Source organism: Podarcis liolepis (genome assembly GCF_965112155.1).
Source record: "Podarcis liolepis genome assembly, chromosome: 6".
Lineage (NCBI taxonomy): Eukaryota > Metazoa > Chordata > Lepidosauria > Squamata > Lacertidae > Podarcis > Podarcis liolepis.
In genome coordinates this window covers 73577111-73601593 of record NC_139559.1, presented here as the reverse complement: position 1 = coordinate 73601593, position 24483 = coordinate 73577111, and the positions used below count along the sequence as shown (strand labels likewise).

Here is a 24483-nt window from a genome sequence, read left to right as displayed (position 1 = left end):
TTTGTTCAGATTTGAAAGTAGGGATGGGAAATGGGTTTCAGCCAGTGAGCCAAATCCTAATACCCCTCCCCCAATATCTATGTGGGCCACTTTGACAGGTGGGCAGAGCCTGTCAATCACCTGACATCGCCATGATGTCAGCCAAAGTCTTTACCTTTGCAGACCAGCTTTGTTTCAAGTCAGTCCACAAAGAGGAAATGTTCACTTGCCTGTCGGTTTTGAAATCAAGCTTCTTGGGCAAAGGAAGCATGGTTTGCTGCATGCCCACTCGGGGAGCTCTTGAACGGAGCCAATCCCAGTAGGGCTTGCATTGGGTGTGGAATACTTTAAAAGACCCTGACTGCAGACCTTGCTTGCCCAGGAACAACTGGGATTTGTTGAGATATGTGAATTGGGATATAGCATAATGTAAAGCAGAGATATCACCTTGCCAACAAAGGTCCGTATAGTTAAAGCTATGGTTTTCCCAGTAGTGATGTATGGAAGTGAGAGCTGGACCATAAAGAAGGCTGATCGCCGAAGAATTGATGCTTTTGAATTATGGTGCTGGAGGAGACTCTTGAGAGTCCCATGGACTGCAAGAAGATTAAACCTATCCATTCTTAAGGAAATCAGCCCTGAGTGCTCACTGGAAGGACAGATCGTGAAGCTGAGGCTCCAATACTTTGGCCACCTCATGAGAAGAGAAGACTCCCTGGGAAAGACCCTGATGCTGGGAAAGATGGAGGTCACAAGGAGAAGGGGACGACAGAGGACGAAATGGTTGGACAATGTTCTCGAAGCTACCAGTATGAGTTTGACCAAACTGCAGGAGGCAGTGGAAGACAGGAGTGCCTGGCGTGCTCTGGTCCATGGGGTCACGAAGAGTCAGACACGACTAAACGACTAAACGACAACAACAACAAAAATTATGTCAGTTACGGAGTAGATGGGTGCAGCTTGGGGAAAGCGACCTGATGGGCCAAATTAGGATCCCTATGGGGCCTAATTGGCCCCACAGGTCAGGGTACCATACCACTTTTGAAAGAAAGAAAGAAAGAAAGAAAGAAAGAAAGAAAGAAAGAAAGAAAGAAAGAAAGAAAGAAAGAAAGACAATGCAAAATAGAAAAGAAATGGGACAGACTTAGGCAGAAGTGATATGGACTGAAAATAGGCCATATCATCTCCACCCATAGGTTCCCATATGTCGGGGTAGTCAACGTGGCTCCCTCCAGATGTTTTTGGACTATGACTCCCATAATCCCTGTCTATTTGCCATGCCTGTTGGTGCTGATGGGAGTTCTTGTTGGCTATTCCTACACTGTGCTGTTCCCAACAAACCCACCAAGATCTAATCAGCTGTTATTTTGTGTCATGTATTGGCACCGTCAATCCCATCCAGCTCACAGATTCAGCACACTCTTTTTAAGTATTTATTCCTTTAGGACTTAGAATTTAGGTGAAAACATACACCAATGTTTAAATTCCTGTCTTTTAACAGATTAAAAATAGCACAGTTCCAATGACTTTTTGGAGACCGCAGAAAGGGACTGTAGTTAAGTCTTCACTAGTGATAAATGGCAGAATGCTCACCTCCTGCCTTCGTAGCATGTTTTAGCTAAAGCCAGCTGGTTGGTGCTAGCATCCAGCAGGGACATGGGAAAATCCCCTGAGGGCCTCATGCCTACTGGGTGGTGAGGAGCTCACAGAAGCAAAGCGAGAGAGATAATTCCCTCCCAGAAATATGTGTGCGTTGCTCATTCACATGCAAATGCCCTGGATGTTCTGTGAGCTCCCAGCAATTGTAGGGAATCGACACTGTCCTAATTTTGAGAGCTGGCTGTATTCATGGTGAGCCTTTGTGTTCATTTTCTATGAAGAATGTAATTATGTGTGTTTTCCATAGAGCAGACTGGCAACACAAGAGCCTCCATTCAGCAGAAAGCTTTCCATTAGGGCGTGAACAGATAAAGTCAGCCGTCAGGGCCAAGGAAACAGTGAGTCAGAATATATAGCAGCAATTGTTACGTAAGGCAGAGAGACGTGGAAAGAGTCACGAGTGTGTTCCTGTCAATCTCAGAGGACGAGGGTTTGCACATCAACTGGATATCAGGTGCGAGGGCTGCTTGGTAGCTCGTTCTGTGTTTGCGGGTAAATATTTGCACACTACATCAATGGAATGCCATGCATTTGGCTTGCATGTGCAACTCGCCTGGCCTATAAGCTGCCTGAGCTCAAGTTGGACTAAAAAAGCATGCACAACTAATGAGATCATGCTAGAATTTCACTTAAGGACCCACAGATGTAAAAATGGCCAGCCACCCATTCTTCTTCAAAGCAGACATCAAGCAGCCGTGAGGAAAGACTGAAGGACATCTGGGACTTATACAGCTCCAGGGAAGTCCAATTTATACAGGAAACAGTTGAAAGGATCCATGCACAGCCCATTATTTTCTGCGCAATGTACCTATTATGGCCCAAATGCATGTTCAGCCCCTCCTGGTGGCGCAGCAATAAAACTGCTAGCACATTTGCAAAGCTAAGCAGGGCCTGGTATGGTTTCAAGATGGATGGGGGACTGCATGTTGAGGTACCTGGACCCAGGATCCCTTCCAACTCTACAATTCTATTGTTCTATAGTTCTATCAGGGATGCAGGTGGCGCTGTGGGTTAAATCACAGATGAGAATAATGCATCTGCTGACTAACCATGTTTCTACAAAGCAGGTCTATACAAATGAATTAAAGGTGTGTAATGATTTGATGTAGGACCAAAAGAGGCATTGGCCCACAAGATACAGAAAAAGAATCAAGTGCTCTCGCTTTCTTCTCAGCAGCAGGCACACATGTCTGGGCATGCTGAATGGCAAAGTGGGGGGAAAGCTAGGACACGAATGGGGAGGGAGTTCAAGTTGTTGTCTAGCAATCTTGTGACCTGCCATTGAAATATACTGATCTGGCTGTAAAGAAAAGTGGACTTCTAGCAGAAGTTTAAGATGCTTATTGACTCAACTCAGAATGTGGAATGCCTTCTGAAGAAGGATCCACACAAGATTACAAGACTCATTTCTTCTTCTTCTTCTTCTTCTTCTTCTTCTTCTTCTTCTTCTTCTTCTTCTTCTTCTTCTTCTTCTTCTTCTTCTCAGCCAGCTGGACTGAGAAGTCTAATCTGAAAAGACTTAATTTTCCTTTCACCGTTCAAAAGAGCCTATTGTGATTGCAGTAGATTTATTCTAAAACATTTCCTTTTGGCTTATTGCCAGCTACACCTCTGAGTTATCCATTGCTATTCTCTTCATATTCTTATTGTTCCATCCAAATTAATTGCCAGAACACTTGGGATTCCCATTTAAAATTCATTGCATTTTAATTTTCTTATACTCGGCAAAATTTGTCAACATCTATTCTATGAATAACACCAAATTCTGAACCAAAATGGGAAGAGAGAGACGAGGGTCTTCCTTGCTCAAACCTGAGAAAGCCCAGTTCCAACAGAGGGGCAAAAGGAGATGAGAAAAAGCATTTTGTGTTTAATAATGATACGTGCACATTTTTAGACTGCATATTTATAAAGATGAAGAAAGGGGAAAGAGCATTATCTGAAAAACAAACCTTCATGATATGTACAATGCCAGTCAACTAAAAGAACAGGCGTTCTCTTGCTCCAACTTTCAGCCCTCCAGATGTTGATAAACTACAAGTCCCATCAACTTGGACCATCGGTCTTGATGGCTAATAGGAACCACTGAGAACAACATCTACAGGACCATAGATCAAGGCCACCACCCACTTCAAGTGGACATTTTCAAAGACAATCTTCAGCCAGCAAACATCTTAGTTGGGAGCAGGGGCAGTGTCATACAGTACGTGCATTACCTCACAGACATAACAGTGCTATATATGTTGTGTGCAATCACAATTTGGATGTACATTGCTTGTTTTTTTAAAAAATAATTTTTATTAACTGGCCAATCACATCAAATTAAATCATATCACATAAATTCCGAATTACAAAGCCGAATTTTAAATTTTGTTGGGGGGGCATACTTCAAGATCCGAAGGGGGATTCTGATCATCTTGCTGCTGCGTTAATGTCCCAATCAGTCCAAATCAGTCCAAACAAAGTTCATAGTTCTATCCCATCTTGTCTTGCTGTTTCCACATCACATCTTGTTCATATATTTTCTCTTTTTTCTTTATGATCTCTTCTGATAGTCTCCTTAAGCTGATAAACACCAATAGTAATAATAGTCCTGTGTGAATTTTCCGTTCTTCCAATCCTCAAATCGAGATGGTTTCCATATATCGTCTCCTTCATAGATAACATCACTCTTTCCATCATAGTCTCATAAAGCTGTCGCTCTTAAGTCCCACTGAGGAGTTTAACCCACATATATAAGCAGCTCTATTTCTCTCTTTCTCCTCCCAGACTCAAGGCCTCCGACAGAGCTTCTCAATATGGCGACGGCATTTTTAACTGCGTCATTCCCAAGCTCTTATACATTCCTCGCTCTTCTTAAAACATGCTTTGGTTCGAAAGTTTATCTCCACACAGCCTTAAATCCACAGCTTAAGTCCTTAAAATGACATTTCTGACTCATGAGGGGAGGGGATTCTTGTTTAATCACATAGGGAAAGAAGGGAGAGGTTTTTTTCCCCTCCCCCATCAGTCATTTGCCGTACCTTGTCTTGGCGTATCTTCTCATGTTTTATTTTTATCTTGTTTTATCAGAGATCTCTTCTGTTAGCAGTCTTTACTCCCCCTTCTTTCTTGAAATATGTGCATTCCTTTCATCCAAATTGTTTCCTTTGAAGTTCTGCATCTAGTGGCGCGAATCAGGGACGGCGTTCAGGAGTGCCGAAATCCCACAGGAGGGCTTTGTGCCTAGGGCCCCCACCCCCACAAATTCGGGGGTGGTATAGGGCACAGCAGGCAAGGGCCATCCCCCCCCCCACAATCCTGGGGGGGTTAAGGAGGCTAATTACCCCCATCATAGCCTCCAAATTACCTCGTGTGGGTTGGAGAGATGTTATTGTCAGCCATCTTCCAATGCGCCCCCTAGTGGCCCCCCTTGGATGTACATTGCTTGGTAGTGTTTTATTATAGTGTTTATTGGAAGCAATAAAAATTAGTTTTAAAAACAGACAGACAAACAAATAAATAAACTACTTCCGAAGGAAAATTATAGAATACAGTGGTACCTCAGGTTAAGTATTTAATTCGTTCCAGAGGTCTGTACTTAACCTGAAACTGTTCTTAACCTGAAGCACCACTTTAGCTAATGGGGCCTCCTGCTGCTGCCGTGCCGCCGGAGCACAATTTCTGTTCTCATCCTGAAGCAAAGTTCTTAACCTGAAGCACTATATCTGGGTTAGCGGAGTCTGTAACCTGAAGCGTATGTAACCTGAAGCGTATGTAACCCAAGGTACCACTGTACAGTTTTATAATAGAGCTTCCAGGCCTATGTGTCAGTACAAAGTCTTAAAAGCTGATCCTGAAAATCAGGTCCTATTTGCATGCGTGTTTGGAAGATAGCTGCTTCCTTTGCCCACTACACCTCTGTCATAAAGTCTGACTGTGCTTTAGATGCAGCCAATGACCTTTGGATGTTGAGCCAATCTTCCAATGCACTGAAAACAAGTTCAGTAGGCTGTATAGCCTTAGTTCAATAGGCTGTATAGCAAAAGACTGAAACCAGTGATGTCAATGAAATCTTAGGGGAGTTTACGGCAATGGAGACTATGCTTTACGCCTGGAATTTATATGTTCAGTTCCTTCCCAAAAATAAAAGCAAGATGTCTTGCAATTGCAGTAACAAGTAAAGGTTGGCATGACATCTGACACTTCTGTGAATGCAATAATAAATTGCTGATAACATCACATATATCCAAAATGGCCTTTCTCTTTTTTTAAAAAAAAATGAAATAGTATAGTCATTGTTTAAACAAACCACTGACTTGGCTGTCCCTGATTTATATTGTTCTACATTACAGAGAAAGGGACAGAATGTCACATAAACACATTCATCAAACGTACAGACCTTAGTATGACTCATGCTAAATAACAGACCAACGTATGTTTTTTTAAAGCCCTCAATATCAGAAATCTCTAAAAGTCTCTTGTGATTCTCAGCATTTTTACTCATGAGATTTTATTTTATTTTTACTTTTGCATGTTAGCCAATGCTCCAATAGAATCTCTAATATAGAATCTCCTTTCCCCTTGTTAGGACCAGCCCAAGACATTTTGCTGCCCGAGGCAAAGATGGCGCCTCTCGCATTGCATGTACAAAAGCTGACCAGACCACTAATTTAATCTTAGGTCAACTGTCATGAGGCAGTGTCTTCCACTGCACCTGAGGGCAGCAGGTTGGCTTAAGGGGCACAGGGCAGGTCACAAGGCATACACAGCTCTATTATCCAAAATCTTGCTCTCCCCTCCATCCCTCAGGAGCTGCCTCCCTTCTTCCTAACAGTAGGGCTGTTCCCATCCCATGTCAAACCCACTTTCTGAAACTAATTTCCAAGGTAAATCCACCCGAACTCCAACTCCCTGGTTTGTTTTTTCTCAGCTGATAAAAACATTTCTATGCTGGAATGCTTTTTCCACTGACAAAATGATGTGGGCTGCTCTTTGACTAGCAACTTGCTGTTGAGTTTTGGTTTGGGGCAAACACCTAGATGCCATTATGTTGTAACGAATGCCTTTGGGAAGGGAAGGCAGCTGCCAAATGTTCTAAATAAATAAGAGAAGCCTCTAAAAATCTAATTTGCAAGAGGATCTTACAAAATCATTTTTTAATTATCTGGCCAGGCTATGGTTCTAATGTTTACATACCCACCCACATGAAGTAATCTGTGCTCAGGCATTAGTCTCTTAATTCTACGAGTTAGTGACACAGAACTGAACAGGGCTACTTCACATGTTATGAAGTGAGATGCTTTTTCATGGGGGCTAGGATCAATATGTAGGTCGTTTGATGGGGAAGTGTGGGCACATGCATGTACTTTTTCTGCACGCCTGTATACACATACAGTGGTACCTCGGGTTAAGAACGTAATTCATTCTGGAGGTCCGTTCTTAACCTGAAACTGTTCTTAGCCCAAGGTGATTTACCCAAGGATAGATCACTGGAAACCCTTGTCCCAAATCTGGTTCTCTAAGATGAACTAGCTGGATCCACTGCTGTCAATTCAGAGGGATGAGATATCAGTGGAAGATGCAATGGCTATGGCAACAAGATTTAGAGGACAGCAGTGTTCGAAAAACCCATTCTTCTTGGTGCATTTGGCGATAGGGAATGTCATTTGTGTGAGCAGATTCTAAGCTCTGGGCCAGGGGTTAGCAAACTTTTTCAGCAGGGAGCCTGTCCACTGTCCCTCAGACCTTGTGGGGGGCTGGACTATATTTTTTGGGGGGGGATGAATGAATTTCTATGCCCCACAAGTAACCCAGAGATGCATTTTAAATAAAAGCACACATTCTACTCATGTAAAAACACGCTGGTTCCTGGATCGTCCATGGGCTGGATTTAGAAGGCGATTGGGCCAGATCCAGCCCCTGGGCCTTAGTTTGCCTACCCATACTCTGGGCACTGTACTGAGTGAGCCTAAGATTTCTGATTAAAACTGCAGAGTGGAAGGAAAAGAGGACCTTTTTCTGCCTCCGCACTTCCGGCCACTCTCTGAAGACTGGAGAAGAGACCCTCTTAAGACTATTAGGGGTTTGGGCAGGGGAAGGACTAGAGCATGTGAAAAATGAACATAATATTTTAGCTGCAGTTTTGTATATTCTTGTTATAAAAAAGTGCACCTAGACATTCCATTGTTGTGCCCGTAACCTCGGTTTAAGGTGTCATTTAGCACCTAGCTTTCATATCTCAGTTTCTATCACTGGAGGAGATGGGAACTGGTGTACCATCCTCTTTCCCCTCCTCTGTGCATGCCACCCCACCCATGACCAGAGATTGCATGCAAAGTGCTTACACTGAGCTGCTAAAGCAAAGACTGGAGAGCCATTTGTCAGGGATGCCGCAGTTGAATCCTGCACTGCAGATCCTGCACTATGAAGGAAGATGAATTGGGCCAGATGACCTCCACAGTTCCTTTCAATTCTACAAGTCTACAGAAATCTGGCAATAATGAATTTTTTTAATCTGCAAAACGGTTGATGAAGCCCTGTTTAAATGATGCACACCAATGGTGAAACAAATAGTTTTGGGATTGCATGGTGTTCTTTCACAATTTGCGAAGCATCAAATCATGCGACTGGTGGCTGTGAAATGCTGACCACTCCATATCTACATGGGCAATGTAGATCTGCTTTTGAGAACTGCTTCCTCTGCCTCTGTCAGAACCACGGTCAGTTAATCATCTGTCCTATAGTCTCATTGCTGCTTCAGGCAATGGTTTAACAACAATCTCAGCCTGTCAATCCCTTGCCTTTATTGCACCTGATTCCACTGTCACTCCAATTTATTGCCTGCCCAGCAACTCACTTTATTTGTCAGAGGACGAATCTCATCTATGCAGGCTGCCAGGGGAGCCAACCCAGCGATTTGTGGGTAAAGAGTGCAGAAATGCACAGCTATGTACCTTCTTCTTCCCCAGGAGGTTCCTCTTTTACAACTCTTAGCCAGTCTCTTATTAACAGGGGCTCTCTTTCCCCCCACCTCACCTCTCTTCAGCCTCGTTTCTTAGTTGGACTTACTTCCAAGGTCACATCTGTCGCTGCTAATGTTCCCTTTGACTCATTTTCAATAGATAGAACCACAGATCCAGACAGATCCAGACTGCCAAATGCATTTGCCATTCTGTTGGCTTACTGTATTACTTTCCTAGCATTTGCTTGTCACCTTGGTATGGTCACTAAAAGCAATGTGGACCTCTATTCAAGTAAATTCTGATTAGGACTATGTGTTGGTTTCTCTGGGCTATGGTTTCAGGATCGCAACTTTCTTCGTTTTAAGTTCTGCAGCAGCTATATCTGGGCTGAGGTTATGAACTTGCTATGGCTGAACTTGACAGGGGTGCCAATCAAATAAGATAGCAGTCCCCCTTCCTTTTGTTTCGGATGAAGATACATCCATCTAGTTCAGAATCCTACAGAAATGGCAGCCACCCAGAAAATCCTGGGAAATTTACAAGCAAGGTGTGAAGGCAACAGGCCTTCCCTTTCAATTCCACTTGGAATCAGATGCTCAGAGGAACACTGCATCCAAACACAATGGATCCATTTAGCTGTCATCATGGGTACTTGCTATTGACAAATTTATCCCCACCCCACAATTCTTTAATCTTTTTACCTGAAACCATCCAGGGATGTGTACGCAGAGGAGAGGAAGTCCCATTACATGAGAGGAGCACCACTCGTGTTGGATACAAATCCAAGCCTTGTTTGTCATGGTCACACTACAACGTGACAGAAGAAGGTTTATTTAAAAGATAATAAACTTAAAAATAATTTAAAAGACTCTTAAGGAGTCTCAAAGCGGCTAACAACCTCCTTTCCCTTCCTCCCCCACAACAAACACTCTGTGAGGTGAGTGAGGCTGAGAGACTTCAGAGAAGTGTGACTGGCTCAAGGTCACCCAGCAGCTGCATGTGGAGGAGCGGGGAAGCGAACCCAGTTCACCAGATTACAAGTCTACCACTCTTAACCACTACACCACGCTGGTGTGCATCATTTAAACAGAGCAGAGAGGAACAGTGAGGCAGAAGCCTGAGAGGGCCAGGGGTGTGTTTCTGTTTCAAATACGTAAGGGGATCTCTACGACAAGTAGAGGATGGTGGGTGTTGTGGAACCGTAGGCTAAGTGCAGAACACCACAGCACTGTTTACATTTGGACACTACGAGGGAGAACTCAAACGCTTCGAAACAACAGCAAGAATTTCATGACGGATATGGAGCAGCCAATGTCCAGCCAGTGTGCCAGAACTGGAACAAACATCCCCTCCACCCACACCAGAAGTAACAGCCAGGGCTTTGGCTAAGGCAGAACAGGAAACTGACATGGGAAACCCAAAACCTGATTGCTGGTTTAATTTTCCTGGCAGAAGCTGCTATTAAGTTATAAGCGGAAGAGTTTTCAGTGTTAAGCCTCCCCCATAAGGGCGTCTTCTGTGTGGATGGGAGGGTAAAATACAACAGAAGTGTTTTGGAGGTGTGTTTTTTTCCTGATCACAGTCTCAACAGAAACATATCACAAAGGCCCCAGATAATCACAGTATTTGACTTTCCCTGGCAGCCATCTATAATGAGCTCTGTACATTTCCCCCTTAATTAATAATCTTCTAATACTATTTCCTGAGGTAGTTAGGAAAGGTAATGACATTCCAAGGGGAGTGTGCTATTCTGATGAGACTGCGAGAGAAAGGCTAGTCTTAATTAAATCTGGTTTCAGAAGCTGCCAGTTCTTTATCACAAAAACACTGTGTGTGGATGTCAGCCCCTAGACAGCTGTTTCCTCCATCTAAGGCTGCAAGGGAGGGGAGAGGAGGGATGTCTCATTAAACAGAGAAATTGACATTTAAGACTCCAGGGAAAGCCAAGAAAGCTGCAAGAATCCTTTCAAAGGAGCACATGAGCAAAAATGCAGAAATATGTTACAAGCAGTTGTGAAATGACAGGGTGGCATTCAAGGGTCAGAGTGCTGAGAACTGTTGTTTACATGAGCAAATGATATACGCTCTGTCAGAATGGCCTACTTTTGGTGACCACGGCAATTAAGCGATGCCAATGGCACTGGAAATCATTGCAATATGCTGAGATTTTTCTCCTTCCATGCAGAAATGTAGGGCATCGTCCAGAAGGCTAAGATTAAGGTCATATCAGCACTGGGAGACAGAGATTAAAATGAAAGTTGGAGACACAACCATTTTGTTTTTGTCATTTAATATTCATCGGCACCCGACATTTCCTATCGGCCTTAACAAAAGGAAGTCAATAAAAGATACAAGGCCAAAGAGAATGTTTTTAGATAACATTATTATTTGCCTGCATGGTGACGTTTTTAATGCTGCTTTTGTTTCTTGTTTGCTTTTCTTGTTTTATATTGATAATTCATATTTTTGATGGTTTTGCAACTTTTATTCCGTTATTTCAATATTGCAAAGCCACCTTGTGAATATTTTGCAGAACTGAAATGCTGGAGAACTTCACTCAGTGGGGGCCAAGCTTGTATACTAGCTTCCCCCTACCCCAGTATCCTCTAGGCATTTAGGCTTTTTCCTCCAACACCCTGACCCCTATGGCTCTTATTGACCCCCTCCCCCCCCCCATCCAACAGCAAAATGTTTGCCTTTATGAGAGAACCATTACAGCCACCATTCTGAAATTTGGCAGGCTTCATCCCCTCAGGAGAGCTCACAATGCCTGCAAATTGTATGCCATTCTGGCAATAAAAAATAAAAAAAATAAAGTGTTATACGCCTGTCGGGGTTTTTTTTTAAAAAAAATCAAAGTTGAAAGGTGCCCTAAATGAAAAGCCCTGGATTTATTTGCTCACAATTTGGCAGGCTTAATCCACTCTGGAGGGGCTTCTGTGCCTGTAAATTTCTTTCATTTTGGCCAAAAGTGGGGAACAATGCATTTTTAGAATTCCCATTGCAGGGAACAGGGCACCCATTTTGTATAGGGTGGGCTTGGAATCAAGAGCACAAATTGAAGCAGAAAGAACAGAGTGTGACTCAAAAACAGATCAGATTGTTTGGGGGGGGGAATGTGTATATACAGATACAAAGTGATTCTTGGGACCTGTGCACTCCCCTTATCAAGTGCCCATTCATTACCTTGGTCCTTTCCCTGCAATGATAATTTCCAAGAAAGTGTCATCCCATGCATGAGGAGAATATTTCCAATACATATCTGGGGAAACTGCAAAAAACTTTCAGTTAGATTTCGGGTTGTCAGGTATGAGAACCATAATACAAAACATTTAAGTTATGCTTTGCTGGACATGCCAAATTGTAAACCAGCTGAACACAGATGCCATCAAATATTTTGCTTGTAAAATTCTGAGGATAATTAGATTCAAGGAAATAGATTACTAATTCAATAAATGTACGTGTTTGACATGCAAGGGTTTATGTAAGTGGTGTCTATTTGCTGATGAAATACTATTTGATTGCCAGAGCGATTGCCCCAAGAGCATTTTTTTCCCCTGAGCCAGCCCTGCGTGACTTTGCCAGGCTGGGATTTGATTAGATCCCAGCATCTCAAAGCGGCTTGGGGAGGGCGGCATGAGAAGGACGCCATGCAGCCTTCAAACACAGCCTCTCCCCTGAGGGGCTGGGATTGAATGGCACATGACTGCTGCATCCTTCTCACATTGTCCTCCCTAGAGATCAACCGCAGAAAGCCTGACCCAGCCTGACCCAGAAACTCCATCGGGTGCAGAATGCCGCGGCGAGACTGCTTACAGGGTCCTCACTGCGGGATCACATTCACCCAGTACTATACTAGCTGTACTGGGTTCCAGTGGAGTACAGGATGAGGTTCAGGTGCTGGTTTTAACCTTTAAAGCCCTATACGGCCTAGGACCCTCATACCTACGGGACCGCCTCTCCTGGTATGTCCCACGGAGGACCTTACGGTCTTCAAATAAAAACATCTTGGAGATCCCAGGCCACAGGGAGGTTAGGCAGGCCTCAACCAGAGCCAGGGCTTTTTTGGCTGTGACCCCGATCTGGTGGAACGCTCTGTCACAAGAGACTAGGGCCCTGCAGGACTTGACAACTTTCCGCAGGGCCTGCCAGGCCTTTGGCCAAGGCACAGTCTGATCCCCTCCTTTGGTAATCCTCATAGAACTCTAGCCCAATGGTTGCCATTAATTTGATTCTGAATTGATTTTAGAATGAATTGATTTTAGAATGTATTTCAATTAATTGATTGTGATTTTATGTAAACTGTGTTACTTTTACTGTTGCTAGCCGCTCTGAGCCCGGCTTCGGCTGGGGAGGGAGGGATATAAATAAAAAAATATTATTATTATTATTATTATTATTATTATTATTATTATTATTATACATCTTATGTTGAAGATTGCTGTTTTATTTCTGTATAAGAATGAGGAAAGAAAGAAAGAAAGAAAGAAAGAAAGAAAGAAAGAAAGAAAGAAAGAAAGAAAGAGTTTACTACATGTAAAAGATCCTATATGTAAAAGACAGGAGGGGAACAAGTCTGCCACAAAACACACAGGTGACCATCATGGGACTGGTGCATGCCAGTTTTTTTAAAGTATGTCACCATTTACAGAGACCAGAACAGTTTGCAGACCAGAACGCTGCTAAAGAGGCCTCTTTCTTCAACTTAAAAGGTTTAACAGGGTGGTTATGAATAGAAATAGGAAGGCTGTTCCACCCAGAGGAACAGAGTCACGGAAAGCTTTCTTCCAGAGGTTCAGGGCGTGGAACTTCTTGTACAAGGGAGAAAGACAAACAACATTTGCCACTTGCTACGGTGTAGGATTATCTCAGCAAATGTCCCAGGACAACGTCAAGAGAGATGTTCCCACTAGGCAGAGGGAGCTATAATCACTTAGTCCAAGGTTTTAAAATCATTTCTCTGAAAAGACAAAACAACTACGGCTGGAAGAATCTGTCAATCAGTGAGTGGGCCACTAGTGAGCTCCCTGGCTGACAATGTAGTCCCAACTATGTCTACTCAGAAGTAAGCCCTGCTGAATTCAGTGGGGTTGGGCCACAAGACAACTGATGACTGGATGCCACTAGAAATAAAATAAATAATAATCAAAGCACCCACCCACAGAAGAGACTGTGTATCACTCCATCTCTCCTTGACTCATTGCCCTGGCCTTGCATTCTGCTTGGAGAGGGTGTGGAGATGCAGCAGAAGGTGCAATTCTGATGTACTGGTACCAGTCTGTGCAGTTATTTAAAATTGCCTTTAGGATCAAAATATCCATATTCATGTTCAGCTGCTGGTGTTGCCATGAAAATCCCCTATGGGGTTTTTTAAAATAATAATAATAATAATAATAATAATAATAATAATAATAATAATAATGATTATCTAGTCTTCAAGAGCCCCACCCACTACCTAATACAGTTGTTTCGATATTTGCTCTGGTAATACATCATGAAAGCAGACTCCTGTGGTAAAAATAATCCATTATGAAATAGAACTGAATACATAAAGCATGCAGTGAGGGGTGGACCCCACAAAAGAATGCAATCAGCCTGCCAGATCAAATTGACTACAAATGTTGCATTCATAAGTCAACATCCGTTAGGTCAAAAGAAACATTTGCTCAGTATCTGCTACAGAGAAACGAAGGTTGGAAACAGTTTTCAGTAGATCGTGCTTCCCAATTTGGACAACAGGCTTGGTAAAAATAGCTGTAAAGGAAACTATTTTAATTGTCACAAATCTCACAAACTCTCTTCCAGGAATCTTACAGAGACTGTGCCTGTTGATGTTTCTGAGCTATCTGTATGTGATATCTTGGTTATGGCACCATCATAGACAAAGTGGGCTTAAGGCCAGACAAAACGACAGCTGGCCCATTTCTCTCTTTTGCCATGCAAATCCAGTTCAGAATTGGATTAAAGTAAATGGTGGGAAAGGGATGCGAGTGGCACTGTGGGTTAAACCACAGAGCCTAGGGCTTGCCGATCGGAACGTCAGTGGTTTGAATCCCCGCGACGGGGTGAACTCCCGTTGCTCGGTTCCAGCTCCTGCCAACCTAGCAGTTCGAAAGCACGTCAAAGTGCAAGTAGATAAATAGGTACCACTCTAGCGGGAAGGTAAACGGCGTTTCCGTGCACTGCTCTGGTTTCGCCAGAAGCGGCTTAGTCATACTGGCCACATGACCCAGAAAAACTGTGCGGACAAACGTCAGCTCCCTCATCCAATAAAGCGAGATGAGCGCCTCAACCCCAGAGTCGTTCACAACTGGACTTAACTGTCAGGGGTCCTTTACCTTTTTTAAATGGTGGGGAAAGAAGGTACAGTATTGACTGAAGGGGGGAAAGTCCACCTAGCAACAAGTGAGGAAAACATTGAAGGAACTTTTGCAACATGACTCACTTGAAAAACAATGACATTATTCTTAGTCTGCAATGATATCTAGGCAAACTAATCTGAGCATAAGATCTACTGAAACTATTAAGCAAACTTTGTGCTCAGTCTATGTTTCCTCATGTACACCTGACAGTAAAACATATTTTCCTCCCTCCTAAATATGCATGAGGACTGAAATATCCCTTCTTTAGCACCTGGCAGAGTGGTATGATGTTTGCAGAGGTAGAACGTGCCCTGATTGGCTGGGTAGTTCTAAGTGAGTTCTGTCCTCTGTATGTTTGATTCAGTGCTTCACTGCTATGTGCAAGGCCTAACGTAAGAAAGGCTTTGCTTCTTTCTCCTCAAATTATACACCAGGGTTTTTTGTTTCTTTGTTTCTGCACTCAAGTGTTATCAAATTTATTCTCTTTCTAGGCCTTGTCTGGATTATTTAAAAGACTTTGCTAATACTTACAGCCATGCTTGGTTTAAAAGAAAGGCAAATAACATAAAAATGGGGAAAGAAAAGATGCTGACTTGTTCACTGAAGATTTATAATTATCCAAAAGAAGAGCCAAGCAGATAGTCTATGATTTAGCACCACTATGCAATTCACTTGCTATATACCGTAATCAGCTATGGAGTCAAAACAGAAATTTTGCAAGCAACATGTAGCAATTGGAACACCTTATAAAAGTGAGCAATTCACATACAGTACTCCCTTTTACAGGAGAAATACGAAATCATATTAATTCCTCTGGTTATTGTGTCTTTTAACAGGTGGGTGGTGGTGGTGGTGGTTTTGTTTTTTGTTTTTTAAAGAAAAAGACTGGCTAGGTCTGAAACTATTCTGCTACTTAACTTTGGCAGAGCCAGAGACCCTAGAGGGAGGATAAAGCAGGAGTCTTCAAATGCTTAAAAAGTTCTTTTGTAAGATAAAATACCAGCTGTTCAGTATGACCAAAGATGGATAGGCCAAAAGCCTGGGCATCAGGTTGCAGGGAGGACAAGTGTGGCCAATTATTTGGAAATTCTTTGTGCGTGTTTTTGCAACAGGACTTTGACCTAGGTAGAAAAAGTAAAACAATCATTTCCACTTCATTTTATTTATTTTGGGTATCAGACTAAGTCATACTCATGGTAGACTAAGTCATACTCATATCTGTATGATTTACTGTGTTCCAGCTTATAGAGTTTAATTTTAAATTATTTATATTTATATGCTTTTATTATTGCATATGTCTGTAATTCTGGTCTGTGACCATAATAAATCAGTCAATTCATTCATTCACGGTAGACCATTGCTTATTGACTTCTGTGGGTCTGCTTTGTGTTGGACGCCACCTTTTAAGTCTCTTTAGGCTTCCTTTTCAAGTAAGGTCCTCCTCCTCCTTGTTATTATTATTATTATTATTATTATTATTATTATTATTATTATTATCAATAATACCCTGCCCATCTGGCTGGGTTTCTCCAGCCACTCTGGGCAGCTTCCAACAGAGGACTAAAAACAGAATAAAACTTCAAACATTAAAAACTTCAATAAACAGGGCTGCCTTCAGATGTCTTCTAAAAGTCAGATAGTTGTTTGTTTCCTTTACATCTGATGGGAGGGCGTTCCACAGGGTGGGCGCCACTACCGAGAAGGCCCTCTGCCTTCTTTAGAAATAATTGTTCAGCCACTGACAAAACTTTAGAATATTAGAACTTGATTTCGTCTTCTGATCAGGTCTTTAACATTAAACACATAAAAATAAAACACAACAATAATAATGTAGTAAATTGCCTTATCTTTCCTTTCTGGTCATCAATCTGCATAATTTCAGCTTTCTGGAAAAGATATCAGATCTACAGCACAGTGCTTTGAGATAAATAATGTAGAATGTCACTTTTTGTAAACAGAGGCCACATTCACACAATAAATTTGAAGTCCTGTTGTGACAATTTTACAGTCTGCCCTAGAGAATCCTGGGAACTGTGATCTGCTAAGGGTTGTGAGGTGGCCTCAATTCCACCCCTCCCACTTCCCGAGCTACAATTCCCAGAGTTTCCTGTGAAGAAGGAGTTCTTGTTAAACCACTCTGGGAATTGTAGTTCTATAGGAGGTGGCCTACTAACAGCCATCAGCACTCTTAACAAACTACAGTTCTCAGGGTCCTTTGCGAGGGGGGAGCCATGACTGCTAAAGTGGTATAACAGTGCTGCAAATCCATGGCACCAGGTTGAGGAAAGCTGAGATACAGTGATAGGGAATGTTTCACCTGCCCATTCCTCCTTGTAATTCAGATAATAAAGGCACAGAATCTATGTGCTATGGACAAGTGACACTGCTTTCCCTTCAACATTTCTCCGATAAAAATAGGGATATCCCATTCCATTACAACAACAACAATTTTATTATTTATAACCCCAGCCCCTCTGAGCTTCTTCCAACATATCATTCCCTCCAACATTTCTCGGATGAAAATAGGGATGTCCTATTCCATTATTATTATTATTATTATTATTATTATTATTATTATTATTATTATTATTATATTTATATTTATACCCCGCCCATCTGACTGGTTTGCCACTCTGGACTGCTTTCAACATAAAAACATAATAAAACATTGAACATTTTTTTTTAAAAAAAAAAAAACCTTCCCTATACAGAATCCCCTTCAGACGGCTCAGGGGTCAGATAACTCCATACCCTCCAACATTTCTCCAATGAAAATATGGACATCCTAAGGAAAAGCGGGACATTCCAGGATCAAATCAGAAACCAAGATGGCTTCTGTAAATCTAGAACTGTCCCTGGAAAATAGGGACACTTGGAGGGTCTGAACATATATAAAAACATAATAAAACATGAAACATTAATAATCTTCCCTATACAGGGCTGCCTTCAGATGTCTTCTAAAGGTTGTATAGTTACTTATTTCCTTGGCTTGGGGGTCGCATAACTCCATACCCTCCAACATTTCTCCAATGAAAGTAGGGATGTCCTAAGGGAAAGTGGGACATTCAGGGATCAAATCAGAAACCAGGACAGCTTCTGTAAATCCAGGGCTGTTGCTAGAAAATAGGGGCACTTGGAGTGTCGGGCACAGCTTCACTGCACATTTTTCGAAACAAAAAAAAAAGTATATACTGATACCCATGTTCATCTATATTTGAAGAGATTGTGAAGTTACAGTTACATGATACCAAAGGCGCAGAACAATTTCAAACCAACTCAGATTACACATTGAAGAGATTTGTCAGTCTTTTTGCAACGAGCAGATATTATTTTTCATCCTTCTACCTGTTTTGCAAGTTTTGTGTGTATTTTTAGAATGCTTGCCCTTTTAACTTGGAAGATAAAGAACTTGCTCAACGTTCTCAGCCGTATAAAATCACATTCAGCTTCACAGTTGTTGAAAAAAGCTCAGCTTTACTTTCAGAGTATGGAAACTCCCCTATAATGAAAGGGGGAACATTAATTTTCTATGTATAGAAAAGATCAGGTCCTTAATAATTATGAATTAACACTTTCTTCTTTTCTTTTCTAAACACTTTTAATTTATATCCTGCCCTTCAGTGTATGCTAAAAACTCCCAGGTTGCCTTACAAAAGACAACCTGAACACTATGAGTCGGTTATGGTCCCATATACACAATGGAGCTTCATAAATCCATAGAGTTGGAAGGAACTTCTGAGGGTCATCTATAGCCCAACCCCCTGCAATGCAGGATTTTCAGTATATGGTTCCCCCATCCAATTTGAAACCATAGCAGACCCTGCTTAGCTTTGCAGATGTGCTGGCGGCTTTTCTTTTTAATTGTTGCACCACTGGGGGACTTTGAAACTTTAGGGTCTATATATATTGCAAGTGATTCTTGCACCAGATTTCAAATTGTCAGCTCATAGCATTGCCATATTGGTGACCTAGAGAACCATTTTCCATGACAGACTGAGCTCCCATTGCTCTGTCTGAGCTCCTGCCAACCTAGAAATTCGAAATCACACCAGTTCAAGTAGATAAATAGGTACCACTGCAGTGGGAAGGTAAATGGCATTTCCGTGCACTCTGGTTTCCATCACAGTGTCCCGTTGCCCCAGAAGCGGTTTAGTCATGCTGGCCACATGACCCGGAAAGCTGTCTGTGGGCAAACACCAGCTCCCTCTGCCTGAAAAGCGGGATGAGCACTGCACCCCATCGTTACCTTTGACTGGACTTAACCATCCAGGGGTCCTTTTTCTTTTAATGCTGCCTCTGCAGAGGCCAAGGCATGACTGTGGCAGTACTTGTCTGCTTCTCTTCTCGCTTACCCCAACCCCAAATTCCTCACCACACGGCAACCAAGGTAGGGGGTGGTTCTGTTAGCACTGTACTGCCAAATGGTAGCCACTGACATTAGTGCCCCACCTACACACAGCTGGTACATACATTGTACACAACTCTACAATGCCATAAGAACTTGCCTCGGGTTAAGAACTTAATTCATTCTGGAGGTCCGTTCTTAACCTGAAACTGTTCTTAACCTGAGGTACCACTTTAGCTAATGGGGCCTCTCGCTGTACCCGCGCTGCCGCTGCACAATTTCTGTTCTCATCCTGAAGCAAAGTTCTGAACCCGAAGCACTATTTCTGGGTTAGCGGAGTCTGTAACCTGTGGTACCACTGTATAATTCTATCACTAGATTATAAAATGTTTTTAAAGCCTACATTTGAGTTTAAATTTAAATTTAAACTCAGTGGATAGGTCAGTTGGTTAGAGCATAGTGCTGATAATGCCAAGGTTGTGGGTTCAATCCCCATACGGGACAGCTGCATATTCCAGTGTTGCGGGGGGGGGGTGGACGAGATGATCCTCATCGTCCTTTCCAACTTAATTCCATGATTTTAAATTACCACACACAGAGACAACACTATGGGATGGCAGCATTTGGAGCTTCGTTAACTATGGAGCCCCAAATTTGGGATCCCCTCCAAACGGCTGACAAATTTTTGCAGGGTTTCATAGCAAAGAAAACACATTTTGCAACACATGCCCCCTCACAACTGAGTATTCGAAATTTCAGGGTTTGTGGTTAATTAAGCTAACATCTGGTATAGTATAGCAGCTAAGGACATTGAGGGAAAGTTTGAAGCCAGCAAGAGAGAGCTCTGTTACAATTTAGGTTGTGATCTAGGTGACCTCAGGCCAGCTAATTCTTCGCAGCCTTGAGCCCTCATCTGTATTATGGGTACAAGTTATAAAGTCTTTCCTTTACAGGAGCAGCTGCACAGGTTACAAAGGAAAAGCTTTAAATACTACAAAACTGCTAATTATTCTGATGACGGCATCTCAATGATCATTAAATGAGGGGTATGGCTTAAAGATGTCAGGGATTTATATTTCACCTCTTTAAAAATAACTACTACCATTGCGCATTAAAGAACTCCAGCAAATATGATTTGCTGGAGGGGGGGTGGGCAGTTAACGGTTAATCTATGGCATGCCAAGTGTGCATATGATTACGACAAAGAATTGGCAGCTGCAGAAGGAAAAGGGCTTGTGTTCTGCCGTTCAAACTTGTCAGTCAACTCATGCCAGTATTCTGGATGTCTGCCTCCCTAGCACACCCTCATTACATGTGTCTGTCTGAGCCGACTTGCTCATCTGTTCAGAGACACACCACATAAGTCGGGAATTCTCTCTCCTCTGTGGGAATTAGATCATAACCCTTCAGAAGCGTTTGCCTCGTCGCCCTCCTCCTCCTCCTCTTCCATACGGGAAACCTCTGTGCCTATGTAGTGTTTCTTTGTAGATTTCAAAACCTGTGTGTTTGTTTGATTTCTAGAATGGAAGAAGCTGAACTGCTGAAGGAAAGATTTCAGGCCATAACCGTAAGTACTTCTTCTCTATATCAATCTTTGTGTGTGTGTGTCTGTCTTGTAATATATATTTTAGAAAATCATTATCAAAGCTGCTTAGAGGTTACTAGGTGGCTGGAACGTCTCCCTGTTCTGTATGAAACCCTTCGTTTCTGTCCTTATTTTGTTGCGTTTTGTAGACTACAAACTTTGGGCAGTCAGCAGAATTCTGCGTATGACTTGCATTTATGGCAGGCACATAAATTTGACCATTAGCTTCCAGGCGCTGAATGCCAGAGATATAGGAGTCAGGCAATGTTTTATATCAGGCATATGTGATGCTGTCATTAAGACCAAGTGGCTCAGTGAGTGTGCCTCTGTGCATTAATTTGAAGGGCACCAGGTCAGAAAGCTAAGAATGAACTGGAACAAGGAAATTCCATAGTTTAAAAAGAAAAGAAGTACCCTGGGCAATTAATCTTCTGCTTAATTAAATGAGTATTTGTTGGTAGTTCATGGGAACACCAACATTCTCTCTCTCTCTCTCTCTCTCTCTCTCTGTGTGTGTGTGTGTGTGTGTGTGTGTGTGTGTTTTAAAGGAGTATGATATGGGAAATTCAATTCAGTTCACACTATGGTGGAGATATTTTATTCATAAAGAACCCAGCACTGGCAGAAAGTTGTCTCAGAACTGTGCTTTTCTTAAGAGGAAGAATGACAACTAATAGCATTGACGTCTAGCTCCCTATTGATCTGATCTAACCCTCATGCTCTCATCTCATGACAGGTTTGGGCCGGTAGATTAGTTCACTGGCTATTCTTTAAGGGCAGAGCTATGATTGGCTGTGGGTGGCATCATAGCACAATAATGATCATGTTCCTTCGGAGCTCTACTAAAGCTAGACGGAACATGCTTTGGAAGAATGAGAAAGCTCTTTCTGACATTTTTGTTTCATGCATGTTCCCATTGCTCCCAGTGCTTCCCTTGCTTACACAACTAAAGAGCTGATGGTTAAAGAACAGAATAAGTAAATTCAGCTGTTCTTTAACTTCCAGGAGCTGTTTATTTCACAACCCTTGGTTCAAACTCTTTTTTTGTTTCTCCATGAATAGCAAGATTTCTCGCTGGTGAACTGGCATCACTATCAAATGACTCCATAGTCAGGCTTGCAAATGCAATGTACCCATTACCAGCTTAAACTTGGTCGTTCTTTTTCTCAATTCAGATCAAAGCTGGTTTGGGGCAAAAATGCATCAAAACACAGTATTTCATAGGAAATGTCAGGATAGATAAAGGATAGTGGCTAATGTCATGCATCCATTGCTTCCCAACCCAGCTGCAAAAAGGCACTAGATGCGGGCTACTCACTTTGTAGCCCATGAATAAAGAGATCCGCTGCAGAAATATTTTCTTCCTCTTTGTTTAAGATGGAAGAGAGTCAATCCTTCCCCATTCCCCTTTTCAGACCACAAGTGACTTAATTCACGGTGCACAAATATTTGCAGGCTAGTAACTTTTATGGGCTTGTTTGCAAGGTTGTTCACAAGAAACATTCCCACATCCATAGGAATGTAAAGGATAAATGTTGCTTCCTGCTTTGAGCCTATAGCAGTAGTACAACACTAGACAACTCAAAATAAAAAATAAATCCTTCCAGTAGCACCTTAGAGACCAACTAAGTTTGTTATTGGTATGAGCTTTTGTGTGCATGCACACTTCTTCTTGCATGCACACGAAAGCTCATACCAATAACAAACTTAGTTGGTCTCTAAGGTGCTACGGGAAGGATTTTTTAAAAAAATATATTTTGTTTCGACTACGGCAGACCAACACAGCTACCTACCTGTAACTAGAACTAGACAACTCAGTTGGTCAAGCGCTGTGAATACAGTGCCATCAATACACATGGCTGCTTGATACAATACAAGAGGACAGGTCCCTGCCTTAGACAGCTTGCAGTCCAAAATTCAATATGGAGGAGACAATAGGGGAAAGTATAGGAAAAGGAGGCAGGGGTATACCGAGGGAGAATCCATGTTTGTTTAAATTACATGTATTTAGACTTGGTTACAATAGAATGCGGGCACTTGAGGTTGTGCCAAAAGCTTCATGGGAAAGCTGGGTGTGTTAAGAAGGGGTTTGAAGAAAGAGAGAGGGCCTCAAGAAGGTATGGGGTTTTTTTAGGGGAGGTAAGCTGGTGGGGGAAAGAGGGGGAGCTTTTTCGGGCACCCTAGAAGTAACTGAGGAACCTCACTACAAGAAGCTTGACCAGGCATCTTCATCCACAATCCACTGGAGATGAGAAGTTGGCTTGTTGATTCTGGCTGGTCCTTACATTGTTACATTTTCTAAGCTATTAGTCTCAACATCGGCTATGTTCTGGTACCATTATTTAGCTTGCTGCTTTTGAAAGATTTGTGCTTATATGGCCCTTTAGTGATAATAAATGCAAGTTAATATAGAAAGTGGTTCGATTAAACACATAGATTTCTTGCTAGAAATGAATGAAGCTTTCTTTAATTTAAAAAAAACTGGCTGAGAAATGCAACAGCTTTTAAGCTTTAAAAGTGTGTCAACTGACATATATTGAAAGGGGATGGAATAAAGGCTAATGCATTAGTGGAACTTGATAGCTGAATAATAATTCTTTCGTTGCTGGAAGAAGCTCAATTCCTTTCCTCTCACTGCACTGTCAAAGGCCTTTTACATATAATTTTTCTGTTTCGTGAAAGATTCGTAGTAAGAAAGGCAAACAACAAGAACCCCCACTATGCTTCTAGAATTTTCTGTGACTACAAGCCATATCCATATAAGATCCCACACAAGTCATTTCAATGACTGTAGTGAGATGTGGACTTTTGATTTAAACAACAGCAGCAGCAGCAGCAGCAGGAAGGAAGTTATTAGAAGGAAGTTATTATTAGAAGGAAGTTCCACTTGTTTCAGTAGGACATATTTTCTTCAGGGGCAAGAGGATTGCTTTAGCAGATTGCAATGGTAAAACTGGAGGTTTGGAAAAGTGGTATACCAAACTGTGCTCCAATACACACATTCATGCCATTCCCAGCAGTGGTACCACACATATATATATATATATATATATATATATATATATATATATATATATACACATACATACAGTTAGAATTCCTGCTCCATGATTGCAGTCATGGGATTTTTGTCTATCACATGACGGTGTATGTTTTGACTCCACAGAGTGGGAAGTGACAGAGACAGGATGTTTGTGCTACTATGTTCCGTGAAGTGGGACTATTGTCCTTTGTTCTTTTCTTTTTGCTGTCTGATGCTAGAGAGAAAGGGAGCCATGTTGCAGTGCTCCGTGTGTGTTTATATGTAAATAAAGTAGATTAGCCAAAATGCTGAGTTGCTGAGGTCTGTTACGCAAGCTGCGAAGACTCTGCAGATCCCTAAGAGTGCCGGTTTCTGTTGCCATCGGTCGCTATGATGTTCGGGCTGAAGAAAGCTTTTGAAGCTCCCAAACGATCGACCAGGAGGGAGGGAATAAGCCAGTCGGGCATGTATCTCTGCCGGGGTCTTACTCGAGAGTAGGACGAGATCTTAACATATATATGTGCAGGGCACTAGGGGTTTTTTTAGTTTAGTTTATTTCAATTATTTATCCCTTCACACAACTGAAA

At 42.2% G+C, this 24483-nt stretch overlaps 1 protein-coding gene across 1 annotated transcript in view; it reads left to right on the top strand.

Annotated features, from left to right (window-relative positions):
* PALMD (palmdelphin) overlaps positions 1-24483 on the top strand; it is a 52692-nt gene that overhangs the window by 5935 nt on the left and 22274 nt on the right. The window contains exon 2 of the mRNA XM_083511141.1: positions 20811-20856. Coding sequence (XP_083367267.1) covers positions 20812-20856 — 45 coding nt within the window. The 5' untranslated portion in view covers position 20811. The remainder of the gene's footprint in view (positions 1-20810; positions 20857-24483) is intronic.